We start from the raw sequence: 22,177 nt of genomic DNA on the forward strand, positions 1-22,177 counted from the left end.
TTCTACATTCCTGGTTTTTAAACCAGCATTGGTTCTGATCGTGTGTTGTCTTTCCACAACGATAACATTTCGTTGTACCCAAAGCCATTTGATCTACGCTGAGTACCGCTGCCTTCAGCTGCATTTCCGCAGTGCCTCTCGCTGCGGCTTCGTGCGATGCTGCAATAGTGACAGCCTTATCAAGTGTAAGATCATTCTCTTCAAGCAGCCGCTTTTGTGTTCCTTCTTTCGACAATCCACACACGAATTTGTCTCTCAGTGCCTCTGTCAGACTTTCCCCAAACTGACAGTATTTTGCTAGCTTACGCAGTTCAATTAAATACTCCGCGTTGCTTTCCTCTTTCAGTTGCGTTCTCGCATAAAATTTAAACCGTTCCGCTAACATCAGCGGTGTGGGGTTCAAATGATTTTTCAGGACAGCAACAATTTTAGCGAAAGTCTGATCCGCTGGTTTAGCTGGTGATAGAAGATGCTTCAATAGCCCGTATGTCTTTGCACCCACTGAGTTTAGTAAGGTTAGTGCTTTATCTTCATCTGATATTTTATTTGCCTTACAATATATCTCTATGCGTTCTACATACGTGGCCCAATCTTCAACATCGGGATCGAAATCGTTGATGTTACCACGCTTAGGCATCCTCGCAATCTTCTTGAGAAACAAAAAGAAATTTTTCTTTTTTTTCCAAAATGGCGGTTTCCCGCGCTTGTCTTCTTCCCCCGCCTACGAAAATGGCGGCTTCCCGCGTTTGCCTTTCTCCCCCGCTGGCTGTAATGGCGATTGCCGTATTGCTGCGTTCGCCCTCCCCCAGCGGTTTTCAAATCGTGCCTCCCAGCCCCTCTTGCAGTCCGGTCCTTTCCCCCCGGCTGCGGCTGAGTTCTCCGCGGTTTTTTTTTTTTTTTTTTAATTTTCTCCCGCGCCTTACACTGACCCGGTCGCTGCGCCTCGCGGCCTCGGTAGCTGCCCGGCCTTTTTCACCGGTCGCGGTCGAGCTCTCTCTCGACGCTGTTGCGTCTCCCAGCCCGCTTGCAGTCCGGTCTTTTACACCGGCTGCGTTTGCATTCACCGCGGCTCCCGTGCCTTACGCTGCCCCAGTCTCAGTGCCTCTGGCCCCGACTTCTGTCCGGCTCTTTTCCCCGGCCGTGGTCGAGTTCTCCGCCCTTATAGCCTCCGTTTTTCCCTCCCCTACTTCACAGCCAACGTGGCCGACTTGCTGCTCGTCGCTGATCGGCTTACCCACCACCGTGATAGAAGGGATGATCACTGCCTGTTGCTGATGGAAGACTTCGTGTCAGGATTCTTCCTTTGCTCTTCAGACCCGCGTCTTTTCTCAGCAGGATGATGAGGGTGGATGCCTCCTCTCAACGCCCGTCAACTGCCTTGGATGTATCTCTGCCGCAGGGTAAGATCGTACTCGTCGCCACTGTTAAGTCTGTGTGTTATATTGAGAATTACTACACAGACCACAAGAGTAAATTTTAACAGGTCTTTACTGGTCGAAGGTCAGAGCGGAACTGCCCAATAAATCATTACACAGCACTTATATACCGGTGTGGTCACCACCGGTATTACAGTATACAGCAGCCAAGATAAAGTAGTGCAACTCTTAAAATAGTTCTCTTAAAGGTGGAACGGTTACATACACCACAATGTCGGTTGAGGGATCAATACTGGCACAGGACACCGGGAGAACTCCCCCTGCTCTTCTTCGAAATAGTGTCACGGGATCTTTTACACCCACCTGAGTACAGAGTAAAGCTCCCTCTACACTGTCCCATCAAACACTCCCGGGGCAGGTACAGCACGGGTTAGATACAGAGTAAAGCTCCCTCTACACTGTCCCATCAAACACTCCCAGGGCAGGTACAGCACGGGTTAGATACAGAGTAAAGCTCCCTCTACACTGTCCCATCAAACACTCCCAGGGCAGGTACAGCACGGGTTAGATACAGAGTAAAGCTCCCTCTACACTGTCCCATCAAACACTCCCAGGGCAGGTACAGCACGGGTTAGATACACAGTAAAGCTCCCTCTACACTGTCCCATCAAACACTCCCAGGGCAGGTACAGCATGGGTTAGATACAGAGTAAAGCTCCCTCTACACTGTCCCGTCAAACACTCCCAGGGCAGGTACAGCATGGGTTAGATACAGAGTAAAGCTCCCTCTACACTGTCCCGTCAAACACTCCCAGGGCAGGTACAGCACGGGTTAGATACAGAGTAAAGCTCCCTCTACACTGTCCCATCAAACACTCCCAGGGCAGGTACAGCATGGGTTAGATACAGAATAAAGCTCCCTCTACACTGTCCCATCAAACACACTCCGGGCAGGTACAGCACGGGTTAGATACAGAGTACAGCTCCCTCTACACTGTCCCATCAAACACTCCCAGGGCAGGTACAGCACGGGTTAGATACAGAGTAAAGCTCCCTCTACACTGTCCCATCAAACACTCCCAGGGCAGGTACAGCACGGGTTAGATACAGAGTACAGCTCCCTCTACACTGTCCCATCAAACACTCCCAGGGCAGGTACAGCACGGGTTAGATACAGAGTAAAGCTCCCTCTACACTGTCCCATCAAACACTCCCAGGGCAGGTACAGCACAGGTTAGATACAGAGTAAAGCTCCCTCTACACTGTCCCATCAAACACTCCCAGGGCAGGTACAGCACGGGTTAGATACAGACTAAAGCTCCCTCTACACTGTCCCATCAAACATTCCCAGGGCAGGTACAGCACGGGTTAGATACAGAGTACAGCTCCCTCTACACTGTCCCATCAAACACTCCCAGGGCAGGTACAGCACGGGTTAGATACAGAGTAAAGCTCCCTGTACACTATCCCATCAAACACTCCCAGGGCAGGTACAGCATGGGTTAGATACAGAATAAAGCTCCCTCTACACTGTCCCATCAAACACACTCCGGGCAGGTACAGCACGGGTTAGATACAGAGTACAGCTCCCTCTACACTGTCCCATCAAACACTCCCAGGGCAGGTACAGCACGGGTTAGATACAGAGTAAAGCTCCCTCTACACTGTCCCATCAAACACTCCCAGGGCAGGTACAGCATGGGTTAGATACAGAGTAAAGCTCCCTCTACACTGTCCCATCAAACACTCCCAGGGCAGGTACAGCATGGGTTAGATACAGAGTAAAGCTCCCTCTACACTGTCCCATCAAACACTCCCAGGGCAGGTACAGCATGGGTTAGATACAGAGTAAAGCTCCCTCTACACTGTCCCATCAAACACTCCCAGGGCAGGTACAGCATGGGTTAGATACAGAGTAAAGCTCCCTCTACACTGTCCCAACAAACACTCCCGGGGCAGGTACAGCACAGGTTAGATACAGAGTAAAGCTCGCTCTACACTGTCCCATCAAACACACTCCGGGCAGGTACAGCACAGGTTAGATACAGAGTACAGCTCCCTCTACACTGTCCCATCAAACACTCCCAGGGCAGGTACAGCACGGGTTAGATACAGAGTACAGCTCCCTCTACACTGTCCCATCAAACACTCCCAGGGCAGGTACAGCACGGGTTAGATACAGAGTAAAGCTCCCTCTACACTGTCCCATCAAACACTCCCAGGGCAGGTACAGCACGGGTTAGATACAGAGTAAAGCTCCCTCTACACTGTCCCATCAAACACCCCCAGGGCAGGTACAGCACGGGTTAGATACAGAGTAAAGCTCCCTCTACACTGTCCCATCAAACATTCCCAGGGCAGGTACAGCACGGGTTAGATACAGAGTAAAGCTCCCTCTACACTGTCCCATCAAACACCCCCAGGGCAGGTACAGCACGGGTTAGATACAGAGTAAAGCTCCCTCTACACTGTCCCATCAAACACTCCCAGGGCAGGTACAGCACGGGTTAGATACAGAGTAATGCTCCCTCTACACTGTCCCATCAAACACTCCCAGGGCAGGTACAGCACGGGTTAGATACAGAGTACAGCTCCCTCTACACTGTCCCATCAAACACTCCCAGGGCAGGTACAGCACGGGTTAGATACAGAGTAAAGCTCCCTCTACACTGTCCCATCAAACACTCCCAGGGCAGGTACAGCACGGGTTAGATACAGAGTACAGCTCCCTCTACACTGTCCCATCAAACAGTCCCAGGGCAGGTACAGCATGGGTTAGATACAGAGTAAAGCTCCCTCTACACTGTCCCATCAAACACTCCCAGGGCAGGTACAGCACGGGTTAGATACAGAGTACAGCTCCCTCTACACTGTCCCATCAAACACTCCCAGGGCAGGTACAGCACGGGTTAGATACAGAGTAAAGCTCCCTCTACACTGTCCCATCAAACACTCCCAGGGCAGGTACAGCACGGGTTAGATACAGAGTAATGCTCCCTCTACACTGTCCCATCAAACACTCCCAGGGCAGGTACAGCACGGGTTAGATACAGAGTACAGCTCCCTCTACACTGTCCCATCAAACACTCCCAGGGCAGGTACAGCACGGGTTAGATACAGAGTAAAGCTCCCTGTACACTGTCCCATCAAACACTCCCAGGGCAGGTACAGCATGGGTTAGATACAGCGTAAAGCTCCCTCTACACTGTCCCATCAAACACTCCCAGGGCAGGTACAGCATGGGTTAGATACAGAGTAAAGCTCCCTCTACACTGTCCCAACAAACACTCCCAGGGCAGGTACAGCACGGGTTAGATACAGAGTAAAGCTCCCTCTACACTGTCCCATCAAACACTCCCAGGGCAGGTACAGTATGGGTTAGATACAGAGTAAAGCTCCCTCTACACTGTCCCATCAAACACTCCCAGGGCAGGTACAGCATGGGTTAGATACAGAGTAAAGCTCCCTCTACACTGTCCCATCAAACACTCCCAGGGCAGGTACAGCATGGGTTAGATACAGAGTAAAGCTCCCTCTACACTGTCCCAACAAACACTCCCGGGGCAGGTACAGCACAGGTTAGATATAGAGTAAAGCTCGCTCTACACTGTCCCATCAAACACACTCCGGGCAGGTACAGCATGAGTTAGATACAGAGTAAAGCTCCCTCTACACTGTCCCATCAAACACTCCCAGGGCAGGTACAGCACGGGTTAGATACAGAGTAAAGCTCCCTCTACACTGTCCCATCAAACACTCCCAGGGCAGGTACAGCACGGGTTAGATACAGAGTAAAGCTCCCTCTACACTGTCCCGTCAAACACTCCCAGGGCAGGTACAGCACGGGTTAGATACAGAGTAAAGCTCCCTCTACACTGTCCCATCAAACACTCCCAGGGCAGGTACAGCATGGGTTAGATACAGAATAAAGCTCCCTCTACACTGTCCCATCAAACACACTCCGGGCAGGTACAGCACGGGTTAGATACAGAGTACAGCTCCCTCTACACTGTCCCATCAAACACTCCCAGGGCAGGTACAGCACGGGTTAGATACAGAGTAAAGCTCCCTCTACACTGTCCCATCAAACACTCCCAGGGCAGGTACAGCATGGGTTCGATACAGAGTAAAGCTCCCTCTACACTGTCCCATCAAACACTCCCAGGGCAGGTACAGCACGGGTTAGATACAGAGTAAAGCTCCCTCTACACTGTCCCGTCAAACACTCCCAGGGCAGGTACAGCACGGGTTAGATACAGAGTAAAGCTCCCTCTACACTGTCCCATCAAACACTCCCAGGGCAGGTACAGCATGGGTTAGATACAGAATAAAGCTCCCTCTACACTGTCCCATCAAACACACTCCGGGCAGGTACAGCATAAGTTAGATACAGAGTAAAGCTCCCTCTACACTGTCCCAGCATCAGTTGTCTCTTATCGCAAACCAGTGCCGATCGGGGCTGATCCTGTCCAAACCCAGGCCGTGTTGGACCTTCGTGGAATGCGGGGGACTTGTATCCCATTTGGATCTTGGCTGGTTCAGGACCCAGGGAGGTGGAGCGAAGGGCCCGTATCTGGATCTCTTAAGCACCCTGTTGGTTGTCTAACCGATACCGAAGGACTGTGCATCTCATTTAAAGTTGTCGCTGATTCATCCTGTTGAGGTCCCTGCCCCAAATATTCCACCTCCCAAACTGTGACGCCTGATTCTGAAGCCATGGGAATCGGTGCTGGCCTTTGTTTGGAGGTCAATGGTTTAAGTTTACATGTTCTGCATCGGTAAGAGAATCCAGGATACAGAACAAGGAGAGTACAGATCCCGAGCCAAAGGAGATTAGAACTGATTCAAGCAGGAGAAATTAAAGACTCTGCCATCGTATGTTGGTCTCATTAAGTGGCTCAGGCTCTTGTCCTATTTCCTCCCCCTCCCGCCCGCCCCGTACTAAAAGCTGTGAGGAGGTGAGCAGCTCGGCAGTCCTGCTCCAGACTCGGCACCGTTCCCAGTAATGACACTCACCCAGTTCTTCCACAACCGCCCCCCCAAAAACCCCTCCACAGCGTCGACCGTGGCTCAGTGGGCAGCTCTCTCTCTCGCCTCTGAGTCAGAAGGTTGTGGGTTCGAGTCCCGCTCCAGAGCCTTGAGCCCATAATCCAGGCCGACTCTCCCAGTGCCAGGACCGAGCGGGCGCTGCACTGTCGGAGGTGCCATCTTTCGGTTGAGACGTCTGCTCTCTCAGATTCCACGGCCACAATTGGAAGAGCAGGGGAGTTCCCCGGTGTCCTGGCCAATATTTATCCCTAACCAACATCACTAAAAAAGGACATTCCAAAGCGCTTTATAGCCAATGAAATACTTTTTGAAGTGTAGTCACTGTTGTAATGTAGGAAACACGGCAGCCAATTTATAATACGGCGACCAGAACTGTACGCAGTACAACAACAACTTGTATTTATATTGCGCCTTTAACATAGTAAAACGTTCCAAGGCGCTTCATGGGAATATTTTAAGACGCAAAATTTGACACCGAGCCACATAAGGATAAATTAGGGCAGGTGACCAAAAGCTTGGTCAATGAGGTAGGTTTTAAGGAGCATCTCAAAGGAGGAAAGAGAGGTAGCGAGGCGGAGAGGTTTAGGCAGGGAATTCCAGAGCTTAGGGCCCAGGCAACAGAAGGCACGGCCACCAAGGGTGGAGCGATTATAATCAGGGATGCTCAAGAGGGCAGAATTAGAGGCGGGAGTTGTGGGGCTGCAGGAGATTACAGAGATAGGGAGATGGCGAGGCCATGGAGGGATTTGAAAACAAGGATGAGAATTTTGATATCGAGGCGCTGCTTAACCGGGAACCATTGTAGGTCAGCGAGGTGATGGGCGAACGGGACTTAGTGCAGGTTAGGACACGGGCAGCCGAGTTTTGGATGACCTCGAGTTTACGTAGGGTGGAATGTGGGAGGCCGGCCAGGAGTGTGTTGGAATAGTCAAGTCTAGAGGTAACAAAGGCATGGCTGAGGGTTTCAGCAGCGGATGAGCTGAGGCAAGGGCGGAGACAGGCGATGTTACGGAAGTTGCGGGATGTTAAGGGGAAGCTAGATAAACACGAGGGAGAAAGGAATAGAAGGTTATGCTGATGGGGGTGAGATGAAGAGGGGTGGGAGGAGGCGGCTCGTGTGGAGCATAAACACTGACACGGACCAGTTGGGCCGAATGGCCTGTTTCTGTGCTGTAAATACGATGCAGTTCGATGTAAGTCACAGTTGCACCGTGTCCCCTGGTGGTGATGTCATGGGTTCAGCCAATGACCTGTCTTCTCCCTCCGTGTTGTTCCTCAGTTATGATGTCATCTTTGCCGGCTCCCCCCTGGAACTGTTGAAGAAGTTCGTACACTTTAATCACAAGGTTGTCTTCGCAGCGGAAGGATTCATCTGGCCAGACCAGTCCCTGATGGACAAGTACCCAGCCGTCCACAATGGGAAGCGATACCTTAATTCTGGAGGTGAGGTTTTTTTTTCATTGACGCTCTGACGTTCCAGAGGACCCGCCCTGTGTTATATACGAGTCCATTCAACTTTGGATATGTATACTATGAAGTATGGGGACACCGAGGCTTCGGAAAAGGGCGCAGAGTAGGTCCACAGGATTAATTCTCCGCTTTAAAGCCGTCTTCGCTACCAAGATAAGCTCAAAAGAGATGGACGCTACACTTTAGAGGAGCGTAGACTCGGGGCTGATTTGTTCGAGGTTGATAAGATGATGAAGGGATTAGATTGTGTTGGTGCCCACTGCGTCGGTTAGGGAGGACCAGGGGGTCACAATTTCAAGTTGTGTAAAGGCCAGATCTAGGTTAGACGTTGGGAGGATCTTTCTCTAGAGAATAACGGGCCTCTGGAACAGGCCGCTGAGTCGAGCAGTGGACGCCGATTTGCTGAATTCCTCCAAGCGAGAGCTGGGCCTGTTTCTGGCTGGGGCGGAGATCAGCTCGTACAAGAAGTGGGTACCTGGTATCATTAATCGGGGCCAGAGCAATCTCCTGGACTAGTTCGATCACCTAAGGGGGTCGGAGAGGAATTGCCCAGATTTTTCTTTTACCTAATTGGCCTGGGATTTTTAATCTGAGTTTTCTTTCCCGACTCTCAGGATATCACATGGTTTCGGGGTGGGGTGGGGAGCGTAGATATTGCGATACTCAAGGCATCGCAGTCGTTTGGGGCAGACTGGATGGACCAGAGTGTCTTTCCCTGTCCGTCAATGTAGGTTTTCAAAGAGGATCCCCACCAGGTCTGTGAGAGGGTCCCATGGAGGGAGTGGATGTTGAAACTGGTGGACAGGGGTCCAATCAAGCGGACTTTTAATGATCTGTGTACATGGACGCCTAAATCCCTTTGCTCCTCCACAACTCCTAGTCTCTCACAATTAAGAAAATATTCCGATTGGTCTTTCTTTGGATCCAAAGTGGACAACCTCACACTTTCCCCTCATTGAACTCCATCTGCCACAGCTTTGCCCATCCATTTTCTCTGGCTTTGGCGGAACAGGCTCGACGGGCCGATTGGCCTACTCCTGCTCCGATGCGCCCTTTGTAACTTCCTGCTCCTATTCCACGCAGCTTGCTGTGACTCCTAACTTGGCGACCTCTGCAAATTCGGATCTACAACTCGCCCAAAGCATTAACATATCTGGCGAAAAGCTGAGGCCCCAGTGCAGATCCAAACATCACCGATGGATTCAGAGCTTCCCAGACGATAGTTGTATATTGAGCCAGACTCGCAGTTTTAGAACAACTAATTTAAAGGGACCGTAGATGGGTAGAAAAAAAATCTATCTGAGGATTTGCATGTTGGTAGTAAAATTGATTAATTTTGCATGTTGGTAGTAAAATTGATTAATTTTGCATGTTGGTAGTAAAATTGATAATTTTGCATGTTGGTAGTAAAATTGATAATTTTGCATGTTGGTAGTAAAATTGATTAATTTTGCATGTTGGTAGTAAAATTGATAATTTTGCATGTTGGTAGTAAAATTGATTAATTTTGCATGTTGGTAGTAAAATTGATTAATTTTGCATGTTGGTAGTAAAATTGATTAATTTTGCATGTTGGTAGTAAAATTGATTAATTTTGCATGTTGGTAGTAAAATTGATAAAAAATTTTAAGTCCAAGAAATTTATCATATAATATAATCAAATATAAATATATGCAGTGAATTTGTTCTCTTAAAATGGAGCAGTATTTTGAATAAAACATATACCCTCCAGACTTTCCTGCCCCTTCAACAGTGTGATGTATTTCGCCTCCTCGATTTTGTTTGAGCTCAACGTACGGATGAACTGTCGGCGGGGCATGCAGGGCTACGGTTTCTCTTGCCTTTTGGAACGGGGCAGAACGGACGGGGGGATGTACTGAGGGTGGATAACCCGAAACGTGGGGTGGCTGAGAGCGTGCTGTCGCGGAGTGGGGTTTTGGGGGGGGGGGGGGTGCTGGGCCCGTCGCATAATGTACACTTTGGTAGATTGTGGTGAACCGCTGGTGGTTGGGCTACTAAAGGCCAAAAAAACGTCTCCAAAGCTGTTCCCGTGCCTAGTCCCCTCCCAAGGGCGTGCATGCGGATAACAGATATATTTACTTCAACACGCGCATGCAAAGTGGGGGTAGAATGACATGTAATGAGCTTAAAAGAAAAGCCGGAGATGGTGACCTGTCATTAGTGGTGTTAACTGGAGACGATAGGAGGAAGTAGAATAAAAGAAATTTCAGACCTGCCGTCCCGCGCACTCCCTCAGCAGATCACCTATTTTTATGTCTCCAATACGTCTTGAATTTCTTTTATTTATTCTTCCTCCTATCTGCTCATATTTAATGTCAGTAACCAGCTCTGGTTGCTCTTTTGAGTGGATTATAGGTCATATTTCCTCTCTCGTGTGTGTGCTTGTGAGTGCGAGTGTGTGTATATATGTGCATCTATGTGTATGGTGGCATAGTGGTAATGTTACTGGGTTGGCCTGGATTAATGATCCAGAGACGTGAGTTCATAATCCCACCACGGCAGCTGGGGAATTTAAATTCAGTTAATTAAATAAATCAGGAATAATTACTAGTATCAGTAATGGTGACCATGATCCAATTGAGGAAAGAAATCTACTGTCCTTACCTGGTCTGGCCTATATGTGACTGCAGACCCACAGCAATGTGGTTGTCTCTTAACCGCCCTCTGAAATGGCCTCGCAAGGCATTCAGTTATTACAAACCGCTACGAAAAAGACCTTCAACACAGGGACTGCAGCGGTTCAAGAAGGCGGCTCACCACCTTCTCCAGGGCCATTAGGGATGGGCAATAAATGCTGGCCTTGCCAGCGACGCCCACATCCCGTGAATTAATTTTAAAAATGTGCGCGTGTGCGTGTGTTTGAGTGCCCGGTTGGGATGGGGGGGGATTGGCGAAGTATAGGACCACTTAAATTCTTGCTCCCGCTCCCCCTTTTAACCGCAATGCGGTTCGCTTCTCCTGCAGGTTTTATCGGACACGCTCCGTATATCAACAACATCGTCCAGCAGTGGAAGTTCAAGGATGATGATGACGACCAGCTCTTCTACACCAAGATCTACCTCAACCCCGTTCTCCGGGTGAGTCGAAGAGTTTTCAGCAACAGGGCAAAATCGAAAATATTCATTTTTTTGGTGGGTCAGTTCCACCCACCTTCCCACCGTCTCCCTCAATCTCACTATCTCCCTCAATCCCACCTTCTCACCATCTCCCTCAACCCCGCCTTCCCCCTCAACCCCGCCTTCCCGCCTTCCCCCTCAACCCCGCCTTCCCCCCTCAACCCCGCCTTCCCCCCTCAACCCCGCCATCCCCCCTCAACCCCGCCATCCCCCCTCAACCCCGCCATCCCCCCTCAACCCCGCCATCCCCCCTCAACCCCGCCATCCCCCCATCTCACCCTATCCGTCAATCGCACATAAAAATCGCGGTATATCAATGAGGGTAGGATTTCCGTCTTATTTCCCCGACCCTGGAGGCCACATAATGTTTCCCCGGTTGGAGATTGAAAGAGAGCAGGGATTGAACACACTTCGAGATGCCGTCTTTCGAATGAGACGTTAAGAGCCTGGAGTTCTCCTGGTGTCCTGGAAATTATTAACCCCTCAACCAACACCACGAAAAAACCGATGATCTGGCCATTTCTCTCATTGCGGTTTGTGGGAGCTTTCTGTGCGCAAATTGGCTGCCGCGTTTCCTACATTACAACAGTGACTACACTTCACTTCAAAAAAGTACTTCATTGGCTGAAAAGCGCTTTGGGTCGTCCCGAGGATATTGCCAAGAGCTGCGATCAAGTGTTGCATAAATGCAAATCATTCCTCCTCGCCTCTCCTTCCTCCTCCTCGCCTCTCCTTCCTCCTCCTCGCCTCTCCTTCTCGCCTCTCCTTCCTCCTCCTCGCCTCTCCTTCCTCCTCCTCGCCTCCTCTTCCTCCTCCTCGCCTCCTTCCTCCTCCTCGCCTCCCCTTCCTCCTCCTCGCCTCTCCTTCCTCCTCCTCGCCTCTCCTTCCTCCTCCTCGCCTCTCCTTCCTCCTCGCCTCCCCTTCCTCCTCCTCGCCTCCCCTTCCTCCTCCTCGCCTCTCCTTCCTCCTCGCCTCTCCTTCCTCCTCGCCTCCCCTTCCTCCTCGCCTCCTCTTCCTCCTCGCCTCCCCTTCCTCCTCGCCTCCCCTTCCTCCTCGCCTCCCCTTCCTCCTCGCCTCCCCTTCCTCCTCGCCTCCCCTTCCTCCCCTTCCTCCCCGCCTCCCCTTCCTCCCCGCCTCCCCTTCCTCCCCGCCTCCCCTTCCTCCTCCTCGCCTCCCCTTCCTCCTCGCCTCCCCTTCCTCCTCCTCGCCTCTCCTTCCTTCTCCACTCTCCTCTCCTCTCCTTGTTCGTTCGTTCCTGCTCGCTCTGGGAGGTCAGTTCTTGGGTGTGAGAGTCAAGACTTGAGGAGGAAATGGCTGCAAAGTGGGGGAGCGGAGTCTGAAATGTTCACGTGTAGGTTTTGATCTTTGTTGCTGCAGGAGAAGTACAAGATGACACTCGATCACCGATCCGCAATCTTCCAAAACCTCAACGGTGCTTTAGGTAAGTCTCGGCCCTCCAGTGTCTTCCCCCCCCCCCCCCTCGCCGTGGGGGTGTCTCCCCCTTCGCTGCGCGGTGTTCCCCTGCCTCACCGGGTGGGCGGGTTTGCCGGGGACAGTCCTTGACTCCCGGCGTGGCTCTATGTGTAAATGCAACGCCTGGCGTGCCACTCGGCCCAGGACGCCCGAGACGCCGCCGGTTCGATCCCCTGGCCTGTGCTGCGAGAGCCGGTCTCGGCCACGGGGCTGGTCGGAGTGGACGGCGGGCCCTGGTGACCGTGGTCAGAGCCGGTCTCGGCCACGGGGCTGGTTGGAGCGGACGGCGGGCCCTGGTGACTGTGGTCAGAGCCCGTCTTGGCCACGGGGCTGGTTGGAGCGGACGGCAGGCCCTGGTGACCGTGGTCAGAGCCGGTCTCGGCCACGGGGCTGGTTGGAGCGGACGGCGGGCCCTGGTGACGGTGGCCAGAGCCGGACTCGGCCACGGGGCTGGTTGGAGCAGACTCTGGGGGAAATGGCGGGGTGGGGAGGGGGGACGTGTTGTTTCTGTCTGACGTTACTGACTGCCACGTCTCCGGTGTCCTGTCATTTTACAGAGGAAGTTGTTCTGAAGTTTGAGAAAGGGAAGGCCCGAGTCCGCAACATAGCCCAGGACACTTTACCAGTGGTCGTCCATGGCAACGGGCCTACCAAGGTAAGCCGGCCCAAGCCCACTCACTGCCACTGATGAGGGAATGGGGTTTCAGGAACTTTTAAACAGCGATTAAACACCCAGCAAAACATCCCGACTTCTCTCTTTCCAAAGCGGGGTTGCATCTGGATGGAGCATTTAGAGATGTATAACACTGGGGTACAGTACTGGGGGGTACAGGTCTGTCGCTGTGTAATACTGGGGTACAGTACTGGTGGGTACAGGTCTGTCGCTGTGTAATACTGGGGTACAGTACTGGTGGGTACAGGTCTGCTACTGTATAACGGGTACAGTACTGGTGGGTACAGGTCTGTCACTGTAACACTGGGGTACAGTACTGGTGGGTACAGGTCTGTCACTATAACACGGGTACAGGTCTGTCACTATAACACGGGTACAATACTGGAGGGTACAGGTCTGTCACTGTATAACACGGGTACAGTACTGGTGGGTACAGGTCTGTCACTGTATAACATGGGTACAGTACTGGTGGGTTCAGGTCTGTCACTGTATAACACTGGGGTACAGTACTGGTGGGTACAGGTCTGTTACTGTATAACACGGGTACAGTACTGGTGGGTACAGGTCTGTCACTGTATAACACTGGGGTACAGTACTGGTGGGTACAGGTCTGTCACTGTATAACACTGGGGTACAGTACAGGTGGGTACAGGTCTGTTACTGTATAACACTGGGGTAGAGTACTGGTGGGTACAGGTCTGTCACTGTATAACACTGGGGTACAGTACTGGTGGGTACAGGCCTGTCACTAACACTGGGGTACAGTACTGGTGGGTACAGGTCTGTCACTAACACTGGGGTACAGTACTGGTGGGTACAGGTCTGTCCCACTGGCTGGGAGGAGTCACTCAGCCTGTTCATGCGAGGGAGCTGGATTAATGCGGTCAGACATAATGTCGGAGCTTGATGAGTAGATAACTGAGTTTGTTAAGCAGTCAACCTCCATCCCCTCTGGTTCACAACAAAACGTTTTGAGTAAGCACGAGACTTCGTAGTGGAGTATATAGAACAGACTTTATTGGAACACCGTAAAGGTGATCAGTCAAACTGTATACAGAGACTGGATCCCTCTACATCCAAACCCTCTACACCTCCACCCCCCACCAGGATGGCCTGAGGGCGCTCCGCTTCTTCCTTGAACAGAGGCCCAACCAGTCCCCATCCACCACCACCCTCCTCCGCCTGACTGAACTTGTTCTCACATTCAACAACTCCTCCATTGACTGCACTCACTTCCTCCAAATTATAGGTGTTGCTATGGGAACCCGCATGTGTCCTAGCTATGCCAGCCTTTTCGTGGGATATGTGGAACATTCTTTGTTCCAGTCCTACTCAGGTTCCCTCCCTCACCTCTTTTTCTGGTACACTGATGACTGTATTGGTGCCCTTTCCTGCTAGAAAATTTCATTCACTTTGCTTCCAATTTCCACCCTTCCCTCACCTTCACAAGGTCCATCTCCGACTCTTCCCTTCCCCTCCTCGACTTCTCTGTCTCCATTGCTGGGGATAGGCTATCGACAAACATCCACTATAATCCCGCTGACTCCCACAGCTACCTGGACTACACTTCCTCCTAACCCGCTTCCTGTAAGGACTCTATTCCATTCTCCCAGTTTCTCCGCCTCCGTCGCATCTGCTCCGACGATGCCACCTTCCACACTAGTGCTTCCGATATGTAGAGGGGAATCCGCGGTTGACATGGCCCTCGACCGTGTCCGATCTATTTCCCGCACTTCTGCTCTCGCCCTGTCCCCTCCCTCCCAGAACCACGATAGGGTCCCCCTTGTCCTCACCTTTCACCCCACCAGCCTCCACATTCAACGGATCATTCTCCGCCACCTCCAGCATGATCCCACCACCAAACACATCTTCCCCTTCCCCCCCCTCCCTTCAGCATTCCGAAGGGACTGCTCCCTCCGCGACACCCTGGTCCACTCCTCAATCACCCCCAACACCCCTTCCCCTTCCCACGGCACCTTCCCGTGCAAGCTCAGGAGATGCAACACCTGCCCTTTTACCTCCTCCCTTCCCACTGTCCGGGGCCCCAAACACTCCCTCCAGGTGAAACACCGATTTACTTGTACTTCTTGCAATTTAGTGTACTGTATTCGCTGCTCACGATACGGTCTCCTCTACATTGGGAAGACCAAACGCAGATTGGGCAACCGTTTTGCGGAAAACCTCCGTTCAGTCCGTAAGGCTGACCCCGAGCTTCCGGTCGCCTGTCACTTTAATTCTCTGCCCCACTCCCACTCTGACCTCTCGGTCCTCGGCCTCTTACACTGTTCCAACGAAGCTGAACGTAAGCTCGAGGAACAGCACCTCATCTTTCGATTAGGCACTTTACAGCCTTCTGGGCTCAACATCGAGTTCAACAATTTCAGACCATAACCTCTGGCCCTATTTTTTCAGATGGCAGCTGTTGATGATTCTACCATTCCCAGTTGCACCTCCTCTAGACCCATCCTTTGTTTCTTTATTTGTCCCATTACCGTCTCCTTTTGCTTTGTGCTACAGGAAACTTTCGATTGTTGCTTTATTCGGAGCTCTAAGGTCCGTGTCTTTTACTATAGCGTTCGGTTATCCGGAATTGTTGATGAACCGGTACCACGTCGGTCCCGTCCGTGCCGGATACCAGAAAGTTTCCTGTATCATCCCTTTGTCATTTAATCTCTCCTACCTGCCGCCCTATCACAGACCGTCCCTTTTGTCCTTTCCTCCCCTCCTCCATTTCCCTGCCTCTGTACTTGCTTAAAACCCATTCCATCTCTAACTTTTTCCAGTTCTGACGAAGGGTCATCGACCTGAAAAGTTAACTCTGTCCCTCTCTCCGCAGATACTGTCTGACCCGCAAGAGTGTTTCCAGCATTTTCTCTTTTATCCCTTAAAGAAGACTTCCTTTACCTACTGTTATCTTTAGCAAAAGGACTCGGAACCCCTGTTTTATTACCCTAAAACTGAACCACTCGTGGGTAACATCATTGCTAATACTCATTCCCTTACACAAGCACTTTACGTTTCAGAAAACAAGCAATGCCTTCTCCTCACCACACTTCAGTATTCCTGTTTATATCAGAAAGCCTGGAAGCCTGTTGCTTTAAGATACAAAGAAGTTCGACTGTTGACCCTTAACTCCCCAAGATGTCCAACATACATCTCTCCAGGATGTCTAACATATCATAGAACTTTACGGCACAGAAGGAGGCCATTCGGCCCATTGTGCCCGTGCCGGCCGAAAAAGAGCTATCCAGCCTAATCCCACTTTCCAGCTCTCGGTCCGTAGCCCTGTAGGTTACGGCACTTCAAGTACATATCCAAGTACTTTTTAAATGCGATGAGGGTTTCTGCCTCTCCCACCCTTTCAGGCAGTGAGTTCCAGACCCCCACCGCCCTCTGGGTGAAAAAAGTTCTTCTCAACTCCCCTCTCAACCTCCGACCAATTACTTTAAATCTATGCCCTCTGGTTATTGACCCCTCTGCTAAGGGAAATAGGTCCTTCCTATCCACTCTATCTAGGCCCCTCATAATTTTATACACCTCAATTAAATCTCCCCTCAGCCTCCTCTGTTCCAAAGAAAACAACCCCAGCCTCTCCAATCTTTCCTCATAGCTAAAATTCCCCAGCCCAGGCAACATCCTTGTAAATCTCCTCTGTACCCTCTCTAGTGCGATCACATCCTTCCTGTAATGTGGTGACCAGAACTGCACACAGTATTCTAGCTGTGGCCTAACTAGTGTTTTATACAGTTCAAGCATAACCTCCCTGCTCTTGTAATCTGTGCCTTGGCTAATAAAGGCAACTATCCCGTATATCTTCTTAACCACCTTATCTACCTGGCCTGCTACCTTTAGGGATCTGTGTACATGCACTCCAAGGTCCCTCTGATCCTCCGCATTTCTCAGTAGCCTCAATATGCACCACTTTTTATTTCTTCTATTGCATGCTCGTATAATGAGGTAGACTGTTTATACAGTACAATTCCAGTCCATAGGTGCTGAGCTATGTTTTAAACTGTCACCCACCATTCATGATTTCCAAAGGTAGATGTCCCCCTTTCAACATCCGCATTATATCATATATATACACTGTCAGTCATTTAATTGTTAGGGTTTTAAACTACAGAGGCCTTGTCTAAGTTTAACTTGGGTAATATTACACATCATGAATCACACAAAGGATATGATAATCCATTGTACATAACACTACAGTTTACAAGTAATCGTAGACTTAGGAGATTCTCCAGCTCTTCCTGAACCATTATGCATCTTGTGGATATTCTCGCCAAGTATCATTTCCCACTAGCGTCCAGTTTACACAGGATTGCCCAGAAACAGGCCATTCGGCCCAACCAGTCAATGCCGGCGTTTATGCTCCACTCGAGCCTCCTCCCGTCTTTCCTCATCTAACCCCATCAGCATAACCCTCTATTCCCTTCTCCCTCATATGCTTGTCCAGCCTCCCCTTAAATGAATCTTTACTATTTGCCTCAACCACTCCCTGTGGTAGCGAGTTCCACATTCTCACCACTCTCTGGGTAAAGAAGTTTCTCCTGAATTCCCGATTTGATTTCTTGGTGACTATCTTATATTGATGGCCTCTAGTTTTGCTCTTCCCCACAAGTGGAAACATTCTCTCTCTATCCACTCTATCAAAACCTTATTCCAAAAGTTATTCCAATTTCATTTGTGATCTTCACTCTGAATTTCACAAACCCAATTCCTATGTCCCTCTTCACTTTAATTTCAATCCCTCTGATAGGTACCAGTGCGTTTAACTCTATATTGTTTCATTAAAACTGTCAGTCTTGCTATGGAGTGTGTCCGTGCCTTGAATAAAGTTGATCTCCCTTCCCTGAGCCGCATTAACCATTTCACGTTGTGCCGTTGTCAAATAACTGAGCGAGCCTGAGACCTGTTCTTCAGTGGATCTTCACCGTGCATGCTCGTTGCCTCATGCGCAATGTATCATATTTACACATCCCAGTATCATCCCATGATCTGCAGGATGTCTACCAGAGATCAGTTCACCTACTCATAGAGAAAACAAGAGAGTCAGGAAGGTGAACCAGAGACCCTGTTCCCCTCGGGACATTCCCCCCCCCCCCCCCCCCGAGGGGTGGGGTGGTGGGGGGGGGGGTTGTGTGTGTGTGTGCCTTTACCTCGCAAATTGTTGAACATGCCTTTCACTCTTAGCTCCAGCTGAATTATCTTGGGAATTATATTCCCAATACCTGGACCCATGAGACTGGCTGTGGAATCTGTGATGAAGACTTGCTGGACCTGTCACAGCTACAGGTAAACCTCACAGCAGAGTGCGAGTGCATCTATACACCTGCCTGCCTCATTTCCCCACCTGCTCTCCCACCCCCCCCCCCCTCCTTCCTTCTCTCTCTTCTCTTTCTTTGTCTCTTTCTCTCCTCTGTACATGTATATCATTGCATGTGTTTTCTCTCTGCCTGTCTTGGCTCCCTGCATTTGTACACCTGTGTGTGGGCAGGCCGCTTTTCTTTCTATCTTTAACTATCTTCTCTGCTTGCACATGCAAGCAGCTCTCTTTCTGCATCTCTCTCTCTCTCTCTCTCTCTCTCTCTCTGTGTCCGGACGGTTTGCACCTGGGCAGGACCGGGACCGATGTCTTAGGGGGAGTGTTTGCTAGTGCTCTGGGGGAGAGTTTAAACTAAAATGGCAGATGGTTGGGAACCTGAGCAGGGAGACAGAGGAAAGGGAAACAAGGATAGAAGTAAAAGACAGGAAGGAGAAAAAGAGGGGTAGAGCTATAGTAATAGGGGATTCTATTGTAAGGGGAATAGATAAGCGTTTCTGCGGCTGCAAACGAGACTCCAGGATGGTGTGTTGCCTCCCTGGTGCAAGGGTCAAGGATGTCTCAGAGCAGCTGCAGAACATTTTGGAAGGTGGGGGTGAACAGCCAGTTGTCGTGGTGCATATAGGTACCAGCGATATAGGTAAAAAATGGGATGGGGTCCTAAAAGCTGAATATAGGGAGTTAGGAGGTAAATTAAAAAATAGGACCTCAAAGGTAGTAATCTCAGGATTGCTACCAGTGCCACGTGCTAGTCAGAGTAGAAATAGAAGGATATTTCAGATGAATATGTGGCTAGAGGAATGGTGTAAGGGGGAGGGATTCAAATTCCTGGGACATTGGAACTGGTTCTGGGGGAGGTGGGATCAGTACAAACCGGACGGTTTGCACCTGGGCAGGACTGGGACCGATGTCCTAGGGGGAGTGTTTGCTAGTGCTCTGGGGGAGGGTTTAAACTAAAATGGAAGGGGGTTGGGAACCTGAGCAGGGAGACAGAGGAAAGGGAAACAAGGACAGAAGAAAAAGACAGGAAGGAGAAAAACAAAGGTGGCAGTCAGAGAAATCAAGGGTTTAAATCAAACATGGCCACAGTAAATAATAATTCTAAAAGGTCTAAGAGCATTAAAAAAACAAGCCTGAAGGCTTTGTGTCTTAATGCGAGGAGCATTCGTAATAAGGTGGATGAATTAGCTGCGCAAATAGAGGTAAACGAATATGATATGATCGGGATTACGGAAACATGGCTCCAGGGTGGCCAAGGCTGGGAACTCAACATCCAGGGGTATTCAATATTCAGGAAAGATAGGCAAAAAGGAAAAGGAGGTGGGGTAGCATTGCTGGTTAAAGAGGGGATTAACACAATTGTAAGGAAGGATATTAGCTCTGATGATGTGGAATCTGTATGGGAGAACTGAGAAATACCAAGGGGCAGAAAATGTTCGTGGGAGTGGTATATAGACCTCCAAACAGTAATGCGGAGGTTGGAGATGGCATTAAAAGGGAAATTAGAGAAGCGTGCAATAAGGGCACAGCAGTTATCATGGGTGACTTTAATCTACATATAGATTGGGCTAACCAAATTAGTAACAATACTGTGGAGGAGGAATTCCTGGAGTGTATACGGGATGGTTTCCTGGACCAATATGTCGAGGAACCAACAAGAGATCAGGCCATCTTAGACTGGGTATTATGTAATGAGAAAGGATTAATTAGCAATCTTGTTGTGCGAGGCCGCTTGGGTCGGAGCGATCATAATATGATGGAATTCTTTATTAAGATGGAGAGTGAAGTAGTTGACTCAGAGACTAGGGTCCTGAATTTAAATAAAGGAAACTACGATGGTATGAGGCGCGAGTTGGGTAGGATTGATTGGGGAATTAGGGATAGCATAAGATCCAAGGAGAGGACATATAAATTGGCCAGAAAAAGCAGTAAACCTGAGGATTGGGAGCAGTTTAGGATTCAACAAAGGAGGACAAAGGGATGAATTAAGAGGGGGAAAATAGAGTATGAGAGTAAGCTTTCAGGGAACATAAAAACTGACAGTAAAAGCTTTTATAGATATGTGAAGAGAAAAAGATTGGTGAAGTCAAGCATAGGTCCCTTGCAGTCAGAATCAGGGGAATTTATAATGGGGAACAAAGAAATGGCAGACCAATTAAATACATACTTTGGTTCTGTTGTAAGGGGGGGGGCTTCTTTTAACTGGTTTATGGTAATTTACCTGGCCAGCAGCCTTTGCCTCTGAGCTCTGACCAATTCCAACCTTTTACCTGGTTTACGGTAATTCACCTGGTCAGCAGCCTTTTGCTGCTGCACTCTAAACCAATTTACAAACAGCGGTTTCGAATCGCTACCCCCTCCTTCAGTTCTGAGTGGAGGAACTTATAATTAATGATATTAAAACGAACAAGTGGTTTGGATGAGAGAAAAATCAAGTTTTATTACCTAAACAAACTACAATCAAAAGAATAAACTATACCACACGAACACAGTAATTACAGTAAAACTATATAACAGGGGGTTGCAGACGGCGAAAACGAGGGATAAAATGACTACAATGTTATTTAAACAATCTTAGCAATTCCCTTAAATCACCACCCCACTTGTTGAGGAGTCAGAACACCCTGCTCACCTGTGGTCCAGCGAAGTAAAAAGAGAGTGATAGCTTCTCAGCAGCTATCTTTTTATACCTGGTGAGCCCCCTGCCGTTCTGCCTTGCAAGGGCTGTGTGCAAAATTCCCACCCAAAGGGTCCAATACACAAGAGAAAGCTGTGATTGGCTAACTCAGAGTGGTTGGACTGGGTTAATGTGTCTTCCGGAGCTCCCTGGGCTGAAACAAAAGGGAAATACAACTGCTCTATTGTCCAGAATGCTAGGTGATTTAAACCCATTCAGTTCTTAAACGGTTCCCATTCAAGATCCAAAAGTCTCTTCTGCAGTTTAGATGTATCCACTTGATATACAAACAAATGCTAATAGCATTCAATTGCTTTGTAAACAAAGCATTGTCCTGTGGTCATCTGGAACCACAATTGAAACAGGCATCGATTGTCCTGCTGCGGGGGGGTGGGTGGGGACACCCCTTTGATTGGCAGCTCCATTGAACTTTACTTCCAGACACAGAAAGCTGCTTTCCAAGTCCTTTGTCTTCGGCCATGTGGTGACAGCCATTTTTATCCCTGGAAATTTAAAAGCACAACGCCCAGGGATTCTTTAATCCAAAAAATTAATCTTCAGAACTGTAAATTATTGCGAATTCTTACACTGTCTTCACAAAGGAGGACACAAATAACCTCCCAGAGATGTCGGGGAACATAGGGTCTAATGAGAGGGAGGAACTGAAAGAAATCAGTATTTGTAGGGAAATGGTGTTAGGAAAATTGACATGATTGAAGGGTGATAAATCCCCAGGGCCTGATAATCTACATCCTAGGGTACTTAAGGAAATGGCCCTAGAAATAGTAGATGCATTGCTGGTCATCTTCCAAAATTCGATAGACTCTGGAACAGTACCCATGGATTGGAGGGTAGCTAATGTTACCCCACTATTCAAAAAAGGTGGTAGAGAGAAAATGGGGAATTATAGACCGGTAAGCCTGACATCGGTAGTGGGGAAAATGCTGGAGTCCATTATAAAAGATGTAATAGCAGAGCACTTGGAAAACCGTGACAGGA

General features: G+C 49.6%; 1 protein-coding gene across 1 annotated transcript in view; it reads left to right on the forward strand.

Moving 5' to 3' along the window:
• LOC147090594 (multifunctional procollagen lysine hydroxylase and glycosyltransferase LH3-like) overlaps positions 1–22,177 on the forward strand; it is a 62,139-nt gene that overhangs the window by 30,281 nt on the left and 9,681 nt on the right. Inside the window, exons 4-8 of the mRNA XM_085977077.1 lie at positions 7,705–7,868; positions 10,881–10,993; positions 12,410–12,473; positions 13,063–13,160; positions 18,372–18,473. Of these exons, the coding sequence (XP_085833203.1) occupies positions 7,705–7,868; positions 10,881–10,993; positions 12,410–12,473; positions 13,063–13,160; positions 18,372–18,473 (541 nt within the window). The remainder of the gene's footprint in view (positions 1–7,704; positions 7,869–10,880; positions 10,994–12,409; positions 12,474–13,062; positions 13,161–18,371; positions 18,474–22,177) is intronic.

The sequence above is a fragment of the Somniosus microcephalus genome, unplaced genomic scaffold (assembly GCF_052327205.1).
Source record: "Somniosus microcephalus isolate GS21.2 unplaced genomic scaffold, FLI_Smic_1.0 unresolved_chr4, whole genome shotgun sequence".
Lineage (NCBI taxonomy): Eukaryota > Metazoa > Chordata > Chondrichthyes > Squaliformes > Somniosidae > Somniosus > Somniosus microcephalus.